A 24,468-nucleotide genomic window follows, 5' to 3' on the forward strand; every position below is an offset into this window, starting at 1 on the left:
TTAGTGGATGACTGCTCACACTGCTGTACAAGATAACTGGAAGCCAGCTAGGTGCCCGACATTAGAGACCTGTATGCACTTACGATGCCTCCATATAATGGAATACAGGTGGTTAAAATAATTGTGTAGATACCTGCAAACACAAAAATATGTCCATATGTTATGATAAAAGATTCCTAAACAGTGTAAATAAATTTTTTAAAATAAATTGGTTACTTGTAGCAAAAAGGCTAGAGGATGTACATTAAAATGTTTACAGTATTTACCCTTAAGACATTAAAGTGTTTACGGTATTTATTCTGGGGCAAGAGGACTATTTCCTTCTGTTACACATTCATATAATGTCTGAATGTTTTATCGTTAGAAAAAAAAAGCGAAGCTATTTTCAGCTTGAAACGAACAAAAAAATGTAGATAAAGGCCACAGGAGCTTAGGTGACTGAAAGTGAGTCTGCGAATCAGACCTGGCCTCCCAGACCCTGTGCGTCAGGCTGTCACCCGACACTCAAGTGGCTGTCAGGAGCACTTTTCTCTGTTGAAGAGACTGGCTTTCGTCAGGCCAATACCAGGTTATAAAGGACGAGAGGAGAATGGGGCTCTGGGCAGTCCACCTCCCCTGGGGGAGCCCCTCAGCGAGTCTGGGCTGGGGCCCTCTGTGCCTCCACCCTCTGCATGGGGAACGCCATCCGGGCCCTGGTGGCCTTCGTCCCCGCGGACTGCTGCCAGAGCTACCTGGTCAGAGACCTCCGGGAGATGCCAACGGACAAGATGGTGGATCTGAGTGGGAACCAGCTCCGCCGCTTCCCCGTGCACGTGTGTTCCTTCCGGGAGCTGGTCAAGCTCTACCTGAGTGACAACCACCTCAACAGCCTGCCTCCGGAGCTGGGGCAGCTCCAGAATCTACAGATCTTGGCCCTGGATTTCAACAACTTCAAGGCTCTGCCTCAGGTGGTGTGTACTTTGAAACAGCTCTGCATCCTCTACCTGGGTAACAACAAACTTTGCGACCTCCCCAGTGAGCTGAGCCGGCTCCAGAATCTCCGGACCCTGTGGGTTGAGGCCAACTGCCTCACGCAGCTGCCAGATGTGGTCTGTGAGCTGAGGCTCCTTAAGACTCTGCACGCCGGCTCCAATGCCTTGCGTCTGCTGCCGGCCCGACTCCAGCACCTCCAGGAGCTGAGGACCATCTGGCTCTCGGGCAACCTGCTGACTGACTTCCCCGCTGTGCTGTTGCACATGCCCTTCCTGGAGGTGATCGATGTGGACAGGAACAGCATCCATTACTTCCCCAGCCTGGCTCACCTGTCAAGTCTGAAGCTGGTCATCTATGACCATAATCCTTGCAGGAATGCACCCAAGGTGGCCAAAGGGGTCCGCCGTGTAGGAAGATGGGCCGAGGAGACGCCAGAGCCTGACCCCAGAAAGGCCAGGCGCTATGCCTTGACCCAGGAGGAAAGCCAGGATGGAGAGGCACCTGCCCTGCCTTCTCTACTTCTTCCTCCCAACTCCTGAATGCTTCAGTTGTCAGTCGAGGCCAAGGACAAAACTCCAGTGTCTTCTGGAGACCTTCTGGAGACCTCTCCTTTAGAGTGCAAAGAATTGCTTGGGGACACGTGGGGTGCCTTTGCAAAAAACTTCTGGCCAACATCTCTACCAAAGCGAAGCTGTGTGCTCTGGGGAGCATGAGGACTTCTTTACAAGAAAATCAGCTTCTCCAAACAGATATTTTGAAACACTGAAGAACAAGAAGTGCTAGGACTTTTTGTCCTTCTCCCTCTCCAGAAATGGCTGGTCACAATGCTCATGACCTCCTCAAATAAGGTATTTATTAAAGAATTCACCTGAGTTCTGGTGGCCTGGCTCCAGCTCTTTGCAAGGTATATCGGTGTTACTGTGAATGACTGTAAGTGATATGAAAATATTGCTAATTTGGGTCACTTTTTAAAAGACAGTTCTACCTAGTCAGTCAGACTCAGAGACTCTGTGCTGTTGCAAAGGCTCAAGATGAAGCTTTTCCCCTGCAGCTCAGTGAAAGCTAAGACCCCTGATGGAAAATGCCTCCTGATGGAGTCTGACTGCCACTTCACACTTGACAGAGGTTCACGCTGACTGAGCTGATTTATCCCTAAGGGGTCTGACCCAAGGTCTGCTCTCAACTGCTTACTGTTACTACAATGCTAGAAGTCATCCAGACAGTAGACAACGTGGTCTTATCAAAAGCAAGCCCAACTGTAATCCTGCCTGCCTCTGTAGAGCACAGCCCTTCTGTTTACTCACATTCACGAACCAGAGCAGAACTGAATCCCATTCCATCGAGGAAACCACATTTCCAGAGCTGTATTAGAATAAAGGTAGTAGGTGAAAAAGGTTTACTTGAAACAAGCATCTGGAAATCTGAGTTGCAGGTTGTGGTAGACATAGGACACTTCTGACTCTAGCCGTATATACAGACTTTGTTCTGATTTGTTTTGATTTTTGTAGATAAAATGGGACTTTTGATGGTCAGTGTAGAGCTTAGATATTTTGGCTGTTTTTTAATATATAAATTGTGAACTTTTCTTCTTCCCACAAATACATCAATCTTAAAGATGCTGCTGTCACAATGGGTGATTTAATATAGTACTTAATGTTCTTGAACCTCTCCATCAAGGACACAAAAAGTATAATCTTTACTAAAACTTTTTAATTTTTAGTTACTTTTGCTGTAAAAGCATCTTTGCCCAGCAAAGTCTGGTCCTAAAATGACACTGCACAGACTATTTTCATGTGTTTTCCTACTATAAATATTTCTTGCTAAACCAGAGGAAGAAAGTTTGGTATCACAATCTCTTCCTATTGCTACCTCCCACTATGCAGAGTATCTACAACCCACTGATTAGACTGCCAAGAGATCCTTTTAATCATTCAATGTCATAAGCTGTCAAATATTTAAGTCCTTTAGTAACCAGTCCAGATTTCTATTAGGCAGCTAGGATTTACAGTTTATTTTCTCATGTTTGACTGAAATCAAACTATACTCAGCTGATGCTAGAAACCCCTTCTGGGCTCTATCTATAGTCAGCCTTATAGATGGCTCATTTTTTGACCGTCTTCCTCCTCCTGAGATTAATAGGCCCACCTTTTCTAATACAGCTGTAGGCTGCAGCCATCAAACAAGTGTGACACCAGCTGACATGTACACACTGCTCATCTAATGAGCTAACTGCTCTGAACTGAATGCAAATTATAAACATTTGGCACACAGTCAAGAGATTTTCTTCTAATATACAACAAACATTTCTCAAACAATATGTTTAAGATTTCACCACTGATTTAGCTACCCAAAAATGTTTTTGCTACAGGATTTCAATTAATTTTATAAAGTAACCATGCAAGTGCCTATTAACAGTTCCACAACCCTCTGATGTTTTCTTAAAATTCTGACATAATTAGAAAGTTCAAAAGGGGAGAAAGCACCACCAAATGTAACTTTTTTCTCATAATTTTAAAAGTCCCAAAACCCAAAATGTTATGTATCAGAAAAATCTTTTTAAGATTGATTTGAGAGAGAGCACACAAGTGCACACATGGGGTGGGAGGGGCAGAGAGAGAGAGAGAATACTAAGGAACTATTACTAAACAACATTGACGGGATGGGAGAAATCAAGATAGTACTGAGACAGCCAGATACGTAGGCTATGAGCAGCAGTCACCACTCATGAGGCTAGATGAATAGGGAACAGCAATGTTATCCTAATTTCCTAAGAGCTAAAAGGCATGAAGAAAGGGGCCACCAGCAGAACAACACTGATAGATCTCACAAGGATGCAGACATTTCTAGAGACAAAGAGCAAAATCAGGAAGAAAATATCAATTCCCTATCTCCACATCCTGCCTGTGCCTCCTAAGTTAAACCACCGGAATCTGTGAGGTAGTCAGCAAGGAAAGTGGGCCAGTGGCCTCCAAGCAGGCAAAAACCAGATCTTTGAAGACAGTAAAAGGAGAATAGAGAGTATACATACTAACCTTCAAAGAAAAACTGGAAGCTACTTAGAATAGACTTAAAATCCTAAGAACTTGGACAATTTTTCATGTGGTTACAATTTACACTCCAAATCTCTACTTCAATGTCACAAGTTTTGTGAAAAACTCACTGCTGCCATATTTACTGTTCCTGAGTTACAAGAAACTCCATCCTAAGATTCTTACAGGAACATGGGGCCCTATGTTGGTATTTAAGTTCTGATTGAGAAGACATTAAAATTCATGATCATGAGATAGTCTAGGTTTATGACAATGTAAGGGCTTCAAAGGTTATGAATTCAAAGAGGAGAAGAGGCATGGGTGTATCCTTGGATATAACAACAAAGCGCCCATGTTTCCACCTCTTTTTAGATTAATACTTAAAGGTGTATTCTTTTTAAGACCTCTGGAGAAAACATGCCCAAGTATCCTTTTAAGATCTTACTCCAAACTATCTAGTACCCTCAGCACAGATGTTTAAACCTACTTCTACTGAAACTTCTGTAGGTTTTCTGGGTCGTAATATGCTCACCTGTCCCACCAGAGGTGTGGAGATGAAAAATGATGTTACGACGTGATCAAGTACTTTAAAAAAAAAATCAGTACAATTCTCTTTGATAATCTCAGGAAGTTTCTCCTTTATGTGAATGTTGGAGGATATACACCAGGACCACAAAAAAAACACAAGTTTTCCCAGTTTTAATAGCTTCTACAAAAGTAGTATTAAAATGTTCAAACTTTTTGGACAAAAACAAAACAGATTGGGGGCGCCTGGCCAGCTCAGTCGGTAGAGCATGTGACTCTTGATCTCAGGGTCAGGGTTCAAACAGCCCTATGTGGAGACTTCTTTAGAAAAACAAAAACAAAAAACAGGTTGTTTTATCAGCATTTCTTTGAAAATCCTTTTGCTCCTCTATGGGAATAAAATCTCTCTCCATTAAGGTAGCAGAGATACCTTGTAAGAACTCAACCTACAGCTAGGCTTTCTCTCATTTCTTGGGCATTCTGCTATACACTGACGCATTAATAACCTCCAAACCTAAATTCACCTTTAAACCATTAACTCAGTACATACCTATCCCTATTCCCACTCTTTCTTGAATCTATCTGCCAAAAACAAAAAAATCCTAAACCACCAATGTCTAAATCTAACCACATCCATCTTCTTTTAAGTGAGAGAGTATTACCCATTAAAGCATCAAAGATGCTTGAGAAGCAGCCAGTAACAACTTTTAAAACAGGACTCTTTCAACCCTGAAGTAACAGAAACCACAATCATTTTGTCCTATGTTAATAGACAGTATTTAGATGACACAAAATTAAATTGGGAACTAAACTTTAAGATACTTTCACTAAACAAAATTTAACAGCGAATAAAGGTTATATATGATTATAAACCAAGAGACTAATCTATGTTTATCACATCTGACTTGGACTTGACAAGATCATTATTTCATAAACGTTTAAGATCAACCACTAGATAAGCTGAACAACTCCATACTGAGAGAGTACAATCACTTGCTCCCATTAAATAAAAAAGTACAAACCACTAAGAACAATTAATTGTTCAAATTTTTATTTTGATGCACAGTATGAGAAATGAACTTTTAAATCAACTGAATTTTATGGAAAATGAAACAGCAAATAAATTAGACCCATGTTAAAACAGAAGGTCAGTTAAATGTCCAAACTTAAGGATATAAGAGCCACAGATAAACTTCGATTCCACAGTCTTCTTTAAAAGGTCGAAGTCTTTCAAACACAACTCTGCTATGAACTAACTGGTCCAGAGCTCAACAGCACATGGGAATGTTTAACAGGGGTGATGATCAGGGACACGTTTCCTGCAAGTATTACAAAACAAACACTTAAGAAAACGCAATGGTAAAATTAAAAAGCATGACTGTAACCAAAGGTTTATATAAAATACAAACACAGCTGGAATCCTAAATTTTATCAAAACAATCATAACCAATTCTTTATAACAAGGATGTTTCTACCTCATTACTAACATCTCTCAATTATTACTATATTAGTAAGAAAACAGTACAGAATCTGTGGAATGTGAAGACCTGTAGGTATTTAATAATTTTCAACTTCTCATCCAAACACCCTATTTAACAAATACATATTCTCCAGAAAAAGATTAATTCATGTTTACAACTAATGTGTTAGGGCATTTTACTAGATTAGTCAAAGACAAAGAGTTTACTCTCAATTGGAAGTTGTAAAATGACAAGGCTTTGGGGCCTCTAGATGAGAATCTCTGTATCACTTTTCTAAATGAATGCCAGTAGATAGGCTAGTGACAGGGTCAGCTTACTCACCTAAGTATGAAAACACTGCCCTTCACATACATCTTAGATGTTAAACTTTTATTCTTTGGTGAGGAGGCATGGCAAGGTACTAGAGAATTTTTTTACTTTACACCTAAATAAGCACTGCTTCTAGAGTCAAGTATAACAATCATTTTAAAGAAGCAAAAATAGTATAAAAACAAATTCAGAGAGTACAGCATACTGCAACCATATAAAGAAAAAGATCTTCCAACCCTGGAAGCTTATGGGAATATAATTAAGGATGCTAAAAGATCCCAATACAGAAAAAGTTCTCCAGCAGCTGTCAGAGGGCAACTCATCTGGAAAATGAGTCCCCCAGAGGTTAAATATGAAAGAGTCCAAAAGAATCCTTTGAGAAGGTTGAGTTAAACACAATTATCCATGTTTCTTTATTGAAAATTACTGAGTACATCTACTAAATTTAATTTACACTTAAACCAGGGCGCCTGGGTGGCTCAGTCAGTTAAGCGGCTGCCTTTAGCTCAGGTCACGATCCTGGGGTCCTGAGATGGAGCCCCACATTGGGCTCCCTGCTCAGGGGGGAGCCTGCTTCTCCCTTTCCCTCTGCCTGCAGCTCCCCCTAATTGTGTGCTTTCTCTGTCAAATAAATAAGTCTTTAAAAAAAAAAAAAAAGACCCTTAAACCACTAAAACAGTGGTCTCAGATCAAATGAGGTATCTTAGTGCATATTTCTAATGTGGTTGAGGGTGCCAAGTCATGGAAAGATTTCTGAGGGTGGGTTTGGTTATGTGACCTTGCCACCAAGCCAGAAAACTTAATGGACCTCAGTTTCCTTTTGCTCATTCTGCTTAAAGGCAGGAGAAAACAGAACCACACTCTACCATCTTTGCTGGCACAGCTTCTAAGAAACTTTAAACTCCTTCCTTCCTGCACCAGTGCTCCATTCCAAACTAGGACCATTCCCCATTACCCTACCCTACCAGTACCCGAGGTGGAGAATATTCAGATTTTTTAGCCCAGTCCTCCTTCCACTACATGACAGTAGATTTAAATACCACTCCCCTTTTCTCTCCACATCCAATTCACTATTTTCTCCTCTTTCCTTTTAATAATAAAGTACAGCTGCCTTTCACAGAAGCCAGCCACTGATGTGGGTGCTACTGGGTTCTGCACAGAGATTCCTTGTGACAGAGTCCATTTAAGGTGCAATCTCCTGACAGTGCTCCTCCTTCCCTGTTCCCAGGGATGAGCTCTCCGTGCTCCCATTCCTTCTCACAGCTACTTAGCGGGCTGCTCCCTCTTCTGTATCCATCACCCCCCTATAAGATCACTCCCACGTACAGCACTAACTGTTCACAGTCGAGACCCATGTCTTCTAGCTCCCATCCCACTCCTCTGATTCTGTTCATAAGAGACTCCTCAAGAAAGCAGTCTATATACACATCCTCTGATACTTCTTTTCCTGGCTTCATTGCACCTACTTTGGATTTTTGACTCCTCCACTCTACAAAACTGCTTGTCAAGAATACCCATGGCCTCTGTCGCTAAATCCAGTCTTTTAAGGTCAATTTTCAGTTTTTATCTTATTTGACCAATATATCTGTACTGCTATGGCAGTTGATCATGCCCCATCCCTAAAACTTTCTTCATTTGGCTTCTGAGACACACATTCTCTGGTCTTCCTTCTAACTCAGAGGCACCCATGCTCCCAACCTTTAAAATTTTGTATTATGGAAAATTTCAAATGTACAAAAAAGCAAAGTTTAGATACCGAATCCCCAGCTATCCATCACCCAGTTAATAATTACCCTTTATCTGTACTTCATGTTCCTTTTTAGTGTCCTCTGCCACTTGCTCTGAATCTTTCCAAACTTATTACTGGAATTCTCAAGTGTCTTTAGTGCCTAAAACCCCTTCCTTCCTTTAGCTACATTCCCTCTTTTGGGAACACTGTCAAGTCTCATAGCCTTTAAATACCACATGTAGGCTGACACAATTTCTGAACTTAAAATTGCAGCTCAAGCTTCTCTACTTCAAGCTTTGATTACCCAACTTGTTTCTCAATGGAAAGCTCAAATGCCCAAGACTGACACCCCCAACCTCCTTCCCAAAGTCTTCTGCATCTAAAAGAAACTTTCTTATCCCAACAAAAACCTTACATCATCCTCCATTCCCTTTCCTTTCACACCTTATACCCAAACCACAATCAAATTCTGCTGGCTCTACCTTCAAAATCTTTTATCAACTCCTTCTCACCACCCTTACCTCCATATCTCCTGGTGTAAGCAACCATTGTCTCCCATCTCCCTGAACCACCACAACAGGCAAAATTTAATGTTTTAATAAGTACTAGTAAGAACAATTAAAATTATTAACTGAATCTTCAAAAGTTAAGATTTTCTGGCTACTTAACCATTTTTTATGTGAATGAGTTTCTGAAAGAATCTAACAACTTAGAAAAACTGAAGAGGGACCCCTGGGTAGCAGTCAGATAAGCATCTGACTCTTGGTTTTGGCTCATGATCTCAGGGTTGTGTGACTGAGTCCCACATAGGGTTCTAAGCTCAGCGAGGAGTCTGACAGAGTTTCTTTCTCCCTCTCCCTCTGCACCTTCCTACACTCCCGCTCTCTCTCTAAACAAAAACAGGAATATGTTAGGAACTCAGCACATTATGAGCTTAAGATAATCTATATGAAAAGTGAACAGGACAGAAAACGACTGGAGCAGACTCAGCCTGGGGAAAAGACATTTGGTTCTTAGCACTACAGCCCTTGCCCCCATGCAGGCTTTTCAAGCCTGGCTCATGTGACCTTTCAATCCTGAGAGCTCCTCCATGTCACCCATACGTCTTTCCCTTTATGCTTTCCTGACTTAAATCTAAGAGTTGTGACTACGTATTTTAAATAATGTGCATAACACTTTTAGCTGGGCAGAAATGCCTTTTACTATCAATTACAATTATCAAATACATGCCATTACCTATTGTTTGCTTCCTAAAAAATGTCTGTTACAGTGCTACGATACCTTGGTGCTGCTTTGATAATGTTGTCCACACGAAGAATCACCTCTGCTGCTTCAGCTGCGCTCAAAAGAACTTGTCGCTTCACCTGGAAACTTTCTGTTATACCTAGTACTGCCATATCTCCAATGGTACCTTCTTTCATATCTGAAAAGAGAAATGTATTCACTAAATAAGCAACAATAGTTTTAACATAAATAATCAAAATCTCTAATGACTTACAAGAAGTAAAATTAATACTTTTATGAAAAGTGGGATTACAAGACTCAACTACTCAATTTATTTAGTGCATTCTCATCAGCCTAACATTGAAGAAAAACCTTTAGAAAATTAAAAGCTCAACTACTGATCATCTGTACTAATAGAGGATAACTAGCTCAGGTAATGGAAAATTTACACAGAACACTCAATGACCTTTTCCAATAACCTTTTTTTGTATACACAGATATACATGTGCATGCCTATGTGTACATATATATATAAATAAAATTATTACAGAAAATGTGCTCATCGCTAATTACCATGGATCCTTAAGAACTGGAAGAGAATTTAAAAGTCACTTACTTCTCCTCTTGTAAGAAGAGTACTTTACCTTCTGAAAGATCATTAATTATTCATTATCTCTCTCTTCTCCAGTGGCAGGATTATCTACCCTCTAATGACTATTCCCGTGTCTTGGGATAGTACACCGGGAAATTTTTCAATTTGAATTAAATTTACCCTTTTGGCCACTGTTATCTATGTAAAGACTACACTCCAGAATGCCTCATAATATGTTTCCTGTGAGAACAGGATTTAATGTAAGAATTTAATAAAGTTTATACTTATTTCAGGATATTAGTACTACTTACAAATTTAAGTCCCATAGTCACCACATAATAAATTACAAGTCTTCTAACTAGTTTTACACCCCTTATGGAAGAACAGTTCTGACAATGTTGAGAACATGAAGTTAAACATTCTCCTAGGAAATACAATGGTGACAGAGGCAACCACCACAGAAATCTTCTCTATGATTATCCTAAGAATTCATCTTAAAAATAAAAAAAAATTAAAAAAAAAAAAAAAAAGATTTTGGTAAAGAGTTACTCTTTATGTCTACAATCGCTTTCTTACCCAGTCCAGCAGTCGTGTTGCCTTCACTATGGGCAGCTCGGAGCTGTGCCACCAGGTCTGCACTGTCATAGCCTGCATTATCAGCTATGATAGTTGGCAACTGTTAAGTGAAAAAGACAAATGGTAACTATTCTACAAGAAGAAAGTTGATTTAGTCTAAACTAGCACAGCTTTTTAAAATTATATATTTAGGAACAATGTAAAATTGTTCCTTTTAATTACTACTCATAAAGATAAGCTCCAGAATCAAATATAAGTGGTATGAACCAGTTCTTTTTCTTAAAGCCAAAAAATCAGCAAACATGTCCAAGAGAGAAAAATGTATTCATTTAAAGAACTATCAAGGGACGCCTGGGTGGCTCAGTGGGTTAAGTGGCTGCCTTCGGCTCAGGTCATGATCCCGGCGTTCTGGGATCGAGTCCCACATCGGGCTTCTTGCTTGGCGGGGAGCCTGCTTCTCCCTCTGCCTCTGCCTGCCACTCTGTCTGCCTATGCTTGCTCTCGCTTCTCTCTCTATGACAAATAAATAAAATAAAATCTTTAAAAAAAAAAAAAAAAAAAAAATAAAGAACTATCAATACTCACAAATGTGTAAGTTCAGATGTCTTTATTAACTTACCATTCTCAGTGCTTTAGCGTAAGACTCCATCGCAACAGCTTCTTTGCCTGGTGTTCTACTGGCAAGCTGTGTCACAGCATGAGCCATCAGCATCTCAGAACAGCCTGCAGATGAAAATGAAATTCCAAGGACTATGATGTTTAGTTTTCTCCAACACACTGACTTACTGATTTCCCTTAGACATGTCAAATATTTTAAAATTAAACGCAAATGCATTACATATAAATTTTCTAGAAATCATTAAAGCCAAAACCATTACTTGAATAAAACATGTTTAATATTTTATTTATTATTATTATTATTATTATTATTTTAAAGATTTTATTTATTTATTTGACAGAGAGAAATCACAAGTAGACGGAGAGGCAGGCAGAGAGAGAGAGGAGGAAGCAGGCTCCCTGCTGAGCAGAGAGCCCGATGCGGGACTCGATCCCAGGACCCTGAGATCATGACCTGAGCCGAAGGCAGCGGCTTAACCCACTGAGCCACCCAGGCGCCCCTGTTTAATATTTTTAAAACACTTACCTCCTCCATAAACTGTTCTAGAATCCTTCACAGTTTGGGCAAGAACACAAAGAGCATCATGCAAAGATCTTTCTGCCTCATCTAAAATTTGCTGAGTGGCACCACGAAGAACAATGGTACAAGCTTCGCCTAAAGTTAAAAGAAAAATATTCTTAGGTCACAGCGATTACAAAAAATAAGAGTTTGCCTTCTATTATTTATGTAGATACTGGTTATGATTATTATTTGGTTTTAAAAGCTAACGTGTCCTCTCTGCTGTTACACATTCTTTTTGATAATTATCCATGTTCACAAACAATCATGCTGAATACACACTGTTCACAAAGGCAAGGTTAACATGAGTTTGACCTCGAATGAAATTAACATGCACCCTATGCTTCTCAGGAATTAAGATACATCATATTCTAGTAAATATAACAACTATTTCTTTTAATATCAACAGAGCCTCTCAAAGACTTAGGAACCTTATCAGGATCTATATAATCACTTACCAAGGGCTACCCCAGAAAAGTGGATGAGTTTATCCTCTCCAATCATGACTTCCTCAATAAGCTTGCAACTTCCAAGCTTCACTAGCTCTGGGTGGTCAAAGGTAGAGGCAATTTCACCACCTATGAACATAAACCCATATTAATTAAATGCACAGTATGTTTAAAATTCGTTTTCTAAAGAGAACTAATGAACAGATTTTAAGCTGACTGCTTACCATATGCCAAGCACTCTTTGAAGCACTTCATATAAACTGACTAATCTTTAAAACAACCCTGGTAAGAGATGCTCTATTATCTGATACAGAAGTAAAAAAACGGAGGCAAAGAGATATTAGAGTTTCTTATTCAAGGTTACACAACTCAAACAAATATATGGTGAAGCTGGGATTCAAATCCAAGTAGTCTATCTTTAGATTTAAATGCACACACTATATAATACTATTTCCTAAAGGTTAAATTAGGACTTTAACATTTACTTTTAAGTCTGAATTTAAATTCAAATTCTCTTTTCATCTAGTACAAGACCAGTACCCCTATGATCCAATTTCCCAAAACATGAAGCATTTGACTAGTTCTATCAAGTCAACAGATATAGCCATTAGAAACTGCTGACAGGAACATCTGACACCTGCTAATCCTAACTGAAATCTCACAATGCTCCTATAAGGCCCAGGAAAAGGGGAAATGTAACTGAGAATATCCCATAGCAAACTTAATGAGGTATCAAGAAAGTGAATTATTTTGGGGCGCCTGGGTGGCTCAGTCAGTTAAGCATCCAACTCTTGGTTTTGGCTCAGGTCATGGTGAGATCCAGTGGTCCACCAGGCTCACACTCAGCATGGAGTCGCTTGTTTCTCTCCCTCCCCTTCTGCTGCTCTCCATGCACTCTCTCAAATAAATAAAATCTTTTAAAACAAAAAGCAAATTTTTAATTTTTATTTCTATTCCTATTTTCTCTGCATCTCCCGCGGTGTAAGCTGAAAGATTCAGCGATTTCCTTCCCTGGTTCTTAACTGCCAAAGTTCAGTTTCCACTTTAAAATCCTTTTCTCTAGTTCTTTACTCTTTTTTAATAAAGTAGAGTCCCTCTACCATCAACAACCAATCCCACTTTTCCTACTCTTTATTGGTAAGTTTGAATAGTTGGTACTATGTACCTATTTTCCAAAAAATTTACTAAAACTCTGGTCTTTCCAACTCTACTGATTTATACTCATCTATTTAGCTGACTTTTTGACTTCTGACTGGCCTAAACCTAAGACTGTTGTGTGTTCTAGATTGAGACACAATAGATATTTAGGCCACCATACCCCCAAATGAGACTGATCTGGCTTATGAGAATTTTCACTTATCCTAAATTCACTCACTTATGTAGAATTTGCAGACAATGTATTTCTAGACATTTATAAGAACCAATTTCATACACCTTGACAACACATACACTAAGGATGGAAGGCACCCTGGGGTCAACTTTGCAGTGGGTTGTGCTTGGTACAGTGAATTTTCTTTCTTCTGAATATACATGGCAATTCATGTACCAACTTCTTATGATATCAACTTATCCCATTAATATGCTATCATTCACATTTATGTCATTATCTTTAATTTTGTCACCTTAAGGGAGGAATTACACCATAAATTTTATCACCTTAAGCATCAAGTATGTAATGGCTCTTACTTTAACTAAATTAAACCAAGTAAACCCACTTCAAAGTAACTGATCAAAGAAAAATATCTCTTTTTAGATCAGAAGACACGCTTCTCAAAATATTAAAAGTGGATTTAGAAGTTATTCTGAGATGAAACCAATTCTACTCTTTACAGTAATTAGTAATACTTTTTATTTCTAATACTTATGGCATTTGGTGAAAACTGAATTCAACATTCCTAGTAGCTTTACATCTCAAACCCCTCTCCTTAGTTCTCATTCCAAGATCTCATTTCCAACCCATTCATTCATTATCAAGGGCCTAAAAATTAAATAAAGGCTGCAAAACTTAGTCTTTCAAGGGCTACTTAGCAGTTACTTTAAAAACTATTACTATAAAAAAGTAATCAATTTGCACACTATGTCATTTGGCGTAAACATTTCTTACTTATAAATACATTTCTATTCCACATAACTGGGATTAGGAAACTCATACCTCTACTGAAGAAAATTACAGGATACTAACTTTTCATTATTCACTGCTGGATTGTTTCGCACTATTTCAACATTACTTCCACAATTTTAATTTTTAATTTTTTTTTAAGATTTTGTTTATTTATTTGACAGAAATCACAGTAGGCAGAGGGGCAGGCAGAGAGAGAGGAGGAAGCAGGCTCCCTGCCAAGCAGAGAGCCCGATGCGGGGCTCAATCCTAGGACCCTGGGATCATGACCTGAGCCAAAGGCAGAGGCTTTACCCACTGAGCCACCCAGGCGCCCCTACTTCCACAATTTTTAAAAAGGATGTGATGGGTGGGGGGGGGGTGTATGGCGCGAACACACGAGTAGCAGCAGCAGAGGAGGGAGAAGCAGGCTCCTCACTGAGCAGGGAGCCAGATGGGATACACGGCTGAATCCTAGGACCCCAGGATCATGACCTGAGCATAAGGCAGATGCTTAACTCACTGAGCCTCCCAGGTACCACATTACTTCCACAAATTTAAAAAAATTAACAAAAACAATATTTAAAAGCACCTGATCCATTCTCTAACAAGTGTTCAGTAAACTTGTCAAGTGTTCAATGAAGTTATTATTACAACTTACTACCACAAAAGGCACAAGGCATTCAACTACTCAGCACCAGAAATAAACGAATAAACTAGATAAACCTTAAGAGAGTCCTTTTTTAAGCTTTAGTTTCTTTAGATGAGAAGTGGAACACTGGTCCTGTAGGTTTGTGAGAAAAGATCTGCTATCTTTAAAACAATGTAACAAAGGGAACTATAACCTATGGCAAATACGACAGATAATTTGGTATCTAAGGATGTCAAAAAACTGTAAATCAGAATTCAGAATATTTTTATTCAAAGTCCCTTAAAGTATTTCTTTGTATTCTCAAAAGTTACATATACTAACATCAATAAATCCAAGAGTGTTTAGCGTTAGAAATTAATGCCTTTTTTCCCATACCTGTGACAAGAGCTAGGCGTTCCACACCTGCAAAATCTGCATGTTCAATCGCCATGACACCAGCAGCACCAAAGAGCTGCTCAGGATAATTATAAATTAACTGCCTACAAATAAAATAAAAACGTTTGCAATTGTTATTTCACAAGTCTAAAATACATCAGACTAAAAAACATGGAACCATTTTTACCCTACCAAATAAATACAAATTAGAAATGTCACATACAATAATACATAAATTACACAACTTAGTGCCTCCATGCTAGCACTGCAAGCAAGCTGTTTTTTTATATTGCTACTAAGAACAGTAAACTAGACCACAGTTCTGAAAACCAATGTAGCAGAAATGCAACAAAAATCATATAAATGTTCCCAAGCTTTAATTCCACTCCTGAGGCTCTACAGCAAGAATATTCAGATATTAAAAATCTTTAGTGAAAGTATGTATAAAAATTTTACAGAGAATGGCAAAACCTGCCAATGACTTCAATGTTCACTAGGAGTGTGCCGGTGTACACAGAGTTTACCAATTATAAAAACTAATTTTAAGTAAAAATTTATATTGTTAGGTTAAAAAAAGGGCAAGTTACAAAAGTTAGTAACATGTGTTCACAGTTAAATGAAAAACTGAAACTTGAACATCATACATACATATGTACGCAAGTCAGCTTAATTAAAGAATTTCAGGAAGGTTGGACCTCAGATTCTGTTCCTTCTTTATAATTTCCTATTTTCCAAAATGCGATCTTGTTTTTTTTTTTTAAAGACTTTATTTTTATTTATTTATTTGACAGAGAGAGAGATCACAAGTATGTAGAGAGGCAGGCAGGGAGGTGGGGGCGGGAAGCAGGCTCCCCACTGAGTAGAGAAGCCAATGTGGGGGCGGGGGGGGGGGGGGGGCGGCTTGATCCCAGGACAACAATCATGACCTGAGCTGAAGGCAGAAGCTTAACCCACTGAGCCACCCAGGCGCCCCACATCTTGTTTTTTAATAAGAGTAAAAATGACATATTTAAAAGTATGGGACATTAAAAAAAGGCCAAAATTCTTTTTTAATCAGTGTAAGGGACCTCTGGGTGGCTCAGTCAGTTAAGTTTCCAGCTCTTGATTTCAGTTCTGGTCATGATCTCAGGGTCGTGGGATCCAGCCCATTGGGTCCAGCATGGGCTCCATGCTGGACATGCAGCCTGCTTAGGATTACTCTCTCTCCATCTCCCCGCAAATATTTGATTTTCACCAAATATTAACTGTCAAAGTTAACCACTGCCATTTCATTGCTAGAATTAGGCTGTTCCTCTTGGTATTTTCACCATTTAAAAAATATCTGAGAGATCTAAGCAGAGGGAAAATTAGACACAAAGTCCCTGATGTGGGAATGAGCAAACAGTTCAAAGCAGTCAGGACTTCTCGCCAGAACTCCAGCCTGAGCTTCTAGGGGCAAACAAGATTCCTCTGCTGCCCAATCTAGACCCTGATATGAGGTAGCACACAGTACCAATGGACCCTAGGTACTTGACCCTGTTATATCAGGAACCCAAAGGTAGGAAATGGCCAGAGAGCCATGGAAGAAAGCTGTGAGCCCAGACTCCCTGCCACCTAGACAGTGATTCCACATCATGCTGCCTCAGGCCACTGGACTGGATAGAGTCATGACTTTTATAGAGCCTTTTCTAGTTTTACTGAAAAAAATTTTCCACTGCTTTGCCTTTGGAAAAAAAAATCCACAAACACCTTTGATACTAACAATTAAGAAAGAAAACATGGGAAACGTTACACATACTTTTTCATACAAATTAAAGCCCTAAAACTATTACTTTTCATTTCTTCATTATTTTATTCCTTTGCTATTAGCTTTTTGCTATCTCAAAGTCCCACCATTAAATATGGAACTGAAGCTCTCCACCAAATAGATGTATATAACAGGCCAAAATTACAACGTAACTGCCAGACCAGAAAACTCATTGTTAATATAAAAAGGTCAAGTGTATTAACCTAAAAAAATCACCAAAATGGTGATGCAAATGCCTTACTGTAGAATGGTGGGAAAATTACCAGTTCCTAAATAACAAGTCACTAATAAAATGAAGTATTTGCAAATGCCTTTGTAGACAAAAATCATTAGATTACAAATATTGTTAGCAAAAGCACATACAGACCTGTTAATAAAGCAATTTATCCCATGCTTAAGAATTCGTTCAACTTTCTCCTTCATTTTCTCCTTTTCGGCATGTTCTATTTCAGCAACCTTTGCTGTAGAATCAACTCTTACCCTGGAACCAAATATCTAAGACAAAGGAAAGCATAAAAATAGCATCATTTTCATTACTCCTGAATCCCACAACATAAATACTTTTATGTAAAGACACTAAAATTATGTATTTAAATATATTCTAGGTTTTTTCAGTGCAACTGCTTCACAGCCTGAATTCATAAAGCAGCTAACAATTAGAATTCTAAGAAATATAGTTAACATACCTTTATTTTGTCGGTATCCATACCAGTATTTGCAATGAGAATTTTAGCATTTTCAATTCGCTTTGGTTGATTTACTCCAATTTTTTTATCCAACAGAAAGCCTACAATACAGATCTTAGTAAATACTTCAAAACTGTATTGATAAATCTTTATCTCTGCTTTATCAAATTACTCTTTCAAAGAATCCATTTAAGTCCAATTCACCTAAGTCCCTAGAACCTATAAAGCATTCCACTAAAGCAAGTGACCATAAAAATCAATTTAGCAGGTAGAAATCTAAGGGCACAGCACAAACCTTAATAAACACAGTATTCTGAAACTTTTGTTTCACATACATACACAATACGCAGGTGTGGACTGTAATTAAAGCTGGTAAGCCCACTTTCATTAGCTTAAAACTAACACAACAGAAAACTGATGAAGATTCAGGAAAACGAGATATTGCTAGAGAGTACTGAACTTTTTAAAGAACTGGTGATAAAATGAAAAACAAAAAAACCCCCCCAAAAATATGTACAATGGGAGTCAAATGAACCTAACCCGTCTTGCCCATGCTGCTTACAGGGTGGGTGCGCAACCCTGCACAAATTAACCTTAGCTATTAATCTATAAAACAAGAGTTAATCACAGCACTAGTTCCCAGCCTACAGGCCTGCTATCTGGAATTCTCTCTCCACGCTTCTTTTAGATGCACATAACGCTTTCCTTTTTAAGACATTATCAACCTGGGTTTCTGCTCTAATCCAATGAACCTAATTTTCAAACACTAGGTCAACATCATGAGGAATAAATGAGATTTTAAGTAAAATTCCCATTAGAATGCTTGCACAGAACATTCAAGATGGTAGCTATCCTTGTTCTCATTATCTTACCTTACCATTAGCCTCTATTAAAAATGCTACACAGCCCTTGCATGTAAAATCAACAGTATTTTTAGAATTGTTACTCCTCTGAAACAGAGACAAATGGGGTGCCCGGGTGGCTAAGCTGGTTTAATGCCTGCTTTCAGCTTGTCATGATCCCAGGGTTCTGGGATGGAGCCCTGCACTGGGCTCCCTGCTCAGTAGGGAGTCTGCTTCTCCTTCTCCCTCTGTGCCTCCTCTCTCCACCCCCACCCCACCCCACCCTTTGTTCTCTCTTCTCTCAAATAAATAAAATCTTTAAAAGAAGCAAAATAGAAATATAGCAAAACCTGGAGTACAAATCACTGGTAAAGCACAACTTGTTCCTGTTTCTCCTCTATAAAAGAGAACGTTTACACATTCCACTCCATAAGCTATTTTGTAAACACAATATAAAGATGTTTTGAAAAATTATAAGAACAAAAGACACTGTTACTAAGGAAACAGCAGTTACTAAGACTTATTTACTACTTGTTAAGAACACCAAAAACTGTAACCGCAATACCTACCAATAAATGATAGGACTTACACAAACTCTTCCTGAAAAAAGCCATTTGAGAAGAGCTGACTTTTACTAAAACTACCATTTCTCTTTATTAGAGACTGCACAAACTTCAAGGTATAAAGTAAAACCTAGAGATTATCAAAGAAATGCTGGGATGGTGTGAAAAGAAGCACAAAGTATAATAAATGGATTAAAAAGACAAAAATAGTTGCAATATTATCTGTATTTTTTTAAATTTTATTTATTTCCTAGATAGAGATCACAAGCAGGCAGAGATGCAAGCAGAGAGAGGGGGGAAGCAGGTTCCCCACAGAGCAGAGAGCCCAATGTGGGGCTCGATCCAGGACCCTGACGATGACTTGAGCTGAAGGCAGAGGCTTGCTTTAATCCACTGAGCCACCCAGGTGCCCCGAATCTGTATTTTTTTTCTTTTAAGATTTTATTTACTTATTTGAGACAAAGATCACAAGTAGGCAGAGAGGGCAGGGGGGAGAGAGAGAGAGGAGGAAGCAGGCTTCCCGCCTAGCAGAGAGCCCAATGAGGGGCTCAATCCCAAGACCCTGGGATCATGACCTGAGCCAAAGGCAGAGGCTTTAACCCACGGAGCCACCCAGGCACCCCCCCCATCTGTATTCTTAAAGACAAATTTTCTTTGTAAAGAAAAAAACCAGGATTTCTTTCTGAAATCCTGACTAGCTAAAACCCAGGATTCATTACATAGCCCTCAATGTCTGATCAAAGCCTGTTTTCCCATATTCAACATATATATACATATATATATATACCTTCATCTAAATAGGAATCTGCCAGACTTCCTCCTAGCTTCTTGATGACGTGAATGGCCTCCAGATTACCAGAACCTTTCAGTCTGAGAACAGCTTCTACAGCTAACTGAGTAAAATGGTCTTTGTGATGAGTAAGAAGTTTTGAGGATAATGTCGTTCCTGCAATGTTCATTAAATCTTGGCGGAATTTAACTTCATCAGAACTAAAAGAGAAAAACCAAAAAGACTCATGCCTGTTTTTGAAATGCTTCTTCAAAGGTATCAATCCTATTTTTCTTTTCAAGAAAATATTTGTCAACAGCCCCAGTCAGGGCTCGAAGCCATAGCAAAAAAATTAAAGTTCAAGTAATCAAACAATGCAAAATTAAAGGATACTATTTTCCCCACCAATCAGGCAAAAAAAAAAAAAAAAAAAAAAAAGAAACACAAAAAGAGAAACACAAGCACACAAAATACCAAATTCTTCAAGGACATGGATAAATAAGTATCGCTATACAGATACTAGAAATGAAAATTAATAAAGGAATGAAATTAATAAAGAATTAAGAATGCAATTAAGAATGAAAATAAAGATTACTTGTAAAGAAAAATGCCATAAAATACATATGTGTTTAGACCCAGCAATTACACTTCTTGAAACATTCTTTAAGTTTGTCACAAATATTATTATAAATCTAAAACTTATTAAAACAGACTATAGATAGGTAAATTACACTAGTCACATAAACAAATGCATACCCCTATTAAACTACTGCAGAAAATATTGACACCCAAATATATGCTTATTGATCAACTAAGTTAGAATGATTATGCAATGATTTTGTTTTGTTTTTTCGTGATTTTTACCTACAAAAAACTGGAAACCCAAACTATATCTGGAGTGTAATGTGGGGGTTTGTTATTGGGGCAGGATGAGGCAATAGAGTCATGTTTGTGGATGCTTTTCACTGTTTTTCAGAGATCCTGCACTGAGCCTATTTTTAAAAGAATGTTAAATATTTAAAACTATTATTTTGGTATACCAACCCGTGATCAACTGCAGAATTCAACAGAGCTTGTCTTGCTGCCTTTGTGGCTTCTCTCCAACCCGCAATGATGGTCTGTGGGTGAATCTTTTTTGCAATCAAAGATTCTGCTTCCTATTAATAAACAGTAGAAAACATTCTTCAATAGAAAACACTAACAAAAGTACTTGACTACTTCTGATACAAGAGTAAAAAAACAATAAAATGAGGTTAAAGTTTCTCCGATACTCTTACCCTCAGTAATTCTGCTGCTAAGACAGTAACAGAGGTAGTGCCATCACCAACTTCATCATCTTGAACTCTTGACATATCTAGAAGAAAGAAGCTAGTTAGTTAACTCATTTATATTTGATACAAATGCATTCTAGGGACGCCTGGGTGGCTCAGTCGGTTAAACCACTGCCTCTGGCTCAGTCATGATCCCAAGGTCCTGGGATCGAGTCCCGCATAGGGTTCCTTGCTTGGCAGGGAGTGTGCTTCTCTCTCCGCCTCTGCCTGCCACTCTGCCTGCTTGTGCACTCTCTCTCCGACAAACAGATAGATAAATAAATAAAATCTTTTAAATACATTCTAAATTACTTCTCCATAGCTCACCTAATTCTCCAAACATAACCACTACCAACCAGAATCTCACTTATCTAGGTTTCCTCACCTGACAAACTCTTTGGAACTTCTCACTCTGAACATGTTTTATCATTAAAAACTGCATGGAACCACAGAGGCTTATACTTTAATAATAATAATAGTAGTAGTAATAATTAAAAAGGGGACATCAATTAATTGCAAGTAGTTAGTCAACAAAGCCTACTTAAAAATGTGTTTTAAAAATATTAATAAAAACTTATCATTTTCAGACTCACCAACTAAAACTTTAGCTGCTGGATTGTCTACACCGATGTTTTTTAGAATAGTTGCACCATCATTGGTTACCATAAGAGAGGCATCTCGTCCACTGCTTAACAAAATTTTATCCTAAAAAGAACATACTTGATTCAAGTTAAGATATAAATACATGTCAAGAATGCATGGGTCAATATGTACTCTCATTTACTAATGTGTAAATACTCTGGATGGCAATTTGGCAGTATCCATTCAGACTTTTTTAATGCATACACTCCAAAAGCAAACCCTGATGTCTGTCCCTGAAAACATTTTAACAGGGAGACACTAACAAGGTTTTTCAGCATTGTAATAGCAAAAACAAATGAATAAATATAAAATGTAAAAATCTACAGCAAAAGGGATTTTAAAAAGCAACCTACAGAAAAATACAAATACCTACAGTAAAAATACTTATTAAAAAAACACCTAATACATAATATGCACACATATCTACATAAAAACAAGTATTAGGAAGACTTACATCCAATTATAACTATGGCTGTCACTGGGGAGGGGATTGAGGATGGTGATCCAAGGGGACTTTAGCTGTAGGAGGACTGTTTTGATTTTTAAGGAGAACATATCCATGTCTTATGCATACAGGCATCCCAAAAAAAGTGAGCTATTAACTAGATATCCAAAAACAGCTGTAAATCAGTATCAAAACACAAAAATTCTTTGTTTTTCTTACCATGCCCTTAGGTCCTAATGTGCTCTTTACCAAGTCTCCAACAGCGATGGCACCAATAAAAGAAGACTGGAGTAAAAATCAGAGATTGAAAAGTAAAAATCAATTTTACCGTCTTAAAATTCCTAAAGTTCAACTGGATCTTTAAAAGAATGGGAGAACAAGGCTTACCAGACGAGCAGTCTCTGCCCTCTCTTCATCAGCCCCAGCCTTGAAGATGTTAACAGGTGCGAGGGAAAGGGACGCCTAAAAGGGAAAAATCAACAATCTGTTTGAATACCGATTATTTAACGCCTATAGATACATTCCGCCAGAAATACACGTACATATTTAAAAGAAATTTAATTTATAGCACAGCGTAATTTTTCAAAGAAATGACGTTCTCCATCACTGGGACGTTCATTCACTACGGGGGCGTGAAGGCCTTATACAACTTGTACAGCAAGGAGGGTGTGCCTTTGGGTCTACAAGTACTCTATGAGTAAAAATTATACACCAAAAAGGATGACTGTTAAATACGGCAAGACTGAAGATGACTTTAAAGATAAGACAGGCAGGGGGTGCAGCCCACTCGCGCCAACAACCGCCAGGCGGACGAAGCAACGCGGCCGACTCGCCTCCATCTTCACCCTCCAGCTCTTCCAGCCCCGCTATGCAGGCTCCGCCCCGGGAGTGAGGGCGGGGCCTGTCGCGCCGACCCGCCCGGGGCACTAGAAATTTCTCCGCTCAGGTTGACCCCCGGGCCTCGGGTCCTGAAACTATGGAGAGGCCCAGTCGGCACAAGACGCTGGCATGGAAGCCCACACCTCCCCGTTAGGTATGGAGGGCTTCGCCGGCGGGCCCGGCGCAGGCCACACGCCGCGGCCCGCGCCATGTGCGACGGTCTCCGGGACAAACATGAGGAGCCTGCGGCCGTGGGAGGACAGAAGGGGCAGCGGGAGGCAGGGCGCGGCGGGACGCGGCAGGGTTTAGATATGGCCAGCGGGGCCGGGCTCACCATGGTTCCGAGGAGTTCGGCACACACGCGAATTCCTCAGCTCACGCCCGGGACCGGAGGGGAGAGAAGCCGGAAATGACGGCACACGTTCTCCGCATGGGGCGGAGCCCCGGAAGGCGCGCAGCTCCGGCCTGGCACCGCCCTCTGGGGGAAGGGAGGGCGTGCCGGTTTTGAGTGGAGGACCGCGGTCAGAAACTCCGCTTATCACACTGGGGGGCGGGGCTTTGACTCGCGCTCCGCCCCTTGCGGCATCCACTCCGCAGGAGGGAGGGGAGGATCTGACGTATTGGGTGGAGCTGGGGAGTAGAACTCCCCCCAAAGAACAAAAGGGAAGCTGCGCTGCGGAGTTGCTATAACAACGGAGTTTCTGCTCGGATGTTTAATTTTTCTTAAATTTAATCTTTAAAAATTTGCCTTAAAGTATCACATATACACAGTTTAAAGTGTTATATGCTAATAACGAAAAACAATTCACCGACCTCACCACTTCTTTCCACAGAAGCAAGCGCATTCAGCTTTTTCAGTTTGTGGAGGTTCTGGGATTACGGTTACCTTACTAAATATTTCTATTGCGATTTTAATTTTAAACGTTATTTATTGAGTTACGAGGAAGTGTTACAGTCCTTTCATTGAACTTTAAAAAGTGTCTTTTAACTGGACGTTGACTGTCTAGGACAAAGTCTTGTAAACTTTGATGGAAACATTTACTTTATCTTTTGCCCTGTTTGCTCATTTTCATGTATCACATTTCACTCGTTCTTTTCCCCTCCACTAGTAGAGATGACTAATATACTTTTACATAATGTGTTGGTAGAGACCTAGATTGATTCCAAATATTTCAGTTTATTAAAAACAAAATTTTCTACTTAACTCCAAGTTGACTGCCTAGGACGGTTACAGTAAAATGTGCTTTAAAAAAAAAAAAAACTTTTATATCATCTACTGATACTCTTTTCTCCCTCTGAATAATTGATCACTTAGCAAATGCTTGGACTTCCTGGTAATTCTTAGATTTCACTAAGTG

The 24,468-nt window shown here is 39.3% G+C and overlaps 2 protein-coding genes across 2 annotated transcripts; one reads left to right on the forward strand and one right to left on the reverse strand.

The window, feature by feature from the left end:
- Window positions 1-589: 589 nt before the first annotated feature.
- Window positions 590-1,511, forward strand: LRRC10 (leucine rich repeat containing 10). Its single transcript, XM_044228525.1, has one exon. The coding sequence runs from the start codon at window positions 672-674 to the stop codon at window positions 1,509-1,511; it is 840 nt and encodes a 279-aa protein (XP_044084460.1). The 5' UTR covers window positions 590-671.
- Window positions 1,512-5,560: 4,049 nt separating this feature from the next.
- On the reverse strand, window positions 5,561-23,550 carry CCT2 (chaperonin containing TCP1 subunit 2). Its single transcript, XM_044226600.1, has 16 exons — window positions 23,445-23,550; window positions 22,619-22,693; window positions 22,451-22,516; window positions 21,738-21,849; window positions 21,112-21,188; window positions 20,879-20,991; window positions 19,853-20,055; window positions 17,661-17,761; window positions 17,342-17,469; window positions 15,189-15,292; window positions 12,073-12,192; window positions 11,582-11,710; window positions 11,057-11,160; window positions 10,438-10,537; window positions 9,327-9,468; window positions 5,561-5,845 (listed from the first exon to the last, which is right to left on the reverse strand). Exons 1-16 carry the CDS (start codon window positions 23,445-23,447, stop codon window positions 5,815-5,817), a joined length of 1,608 nt encoding a protein of 535 aa, XP_044082535.1. The 5' UTR covers window positions 23,448-23,550; the 3' UTR covers window positions 5,561-5,814.
- Between the last annotated feature and the right edge of the window lie 918 nt (window positions 23,551-24,468).

Source organism: Neovison vison, chromosome 12 (genome assembly GCF_020171115.1).
Source record: "Neovison vison isolate M4711 chromosome 12, ASM_NN_V1, whole genome shotgun sequence".
Lineage (NCBI taxonomy): Eukaryota > Metazoa > Chordata > Mammalia > Carnivora > Mustelidae > Neogale > Neogale vison.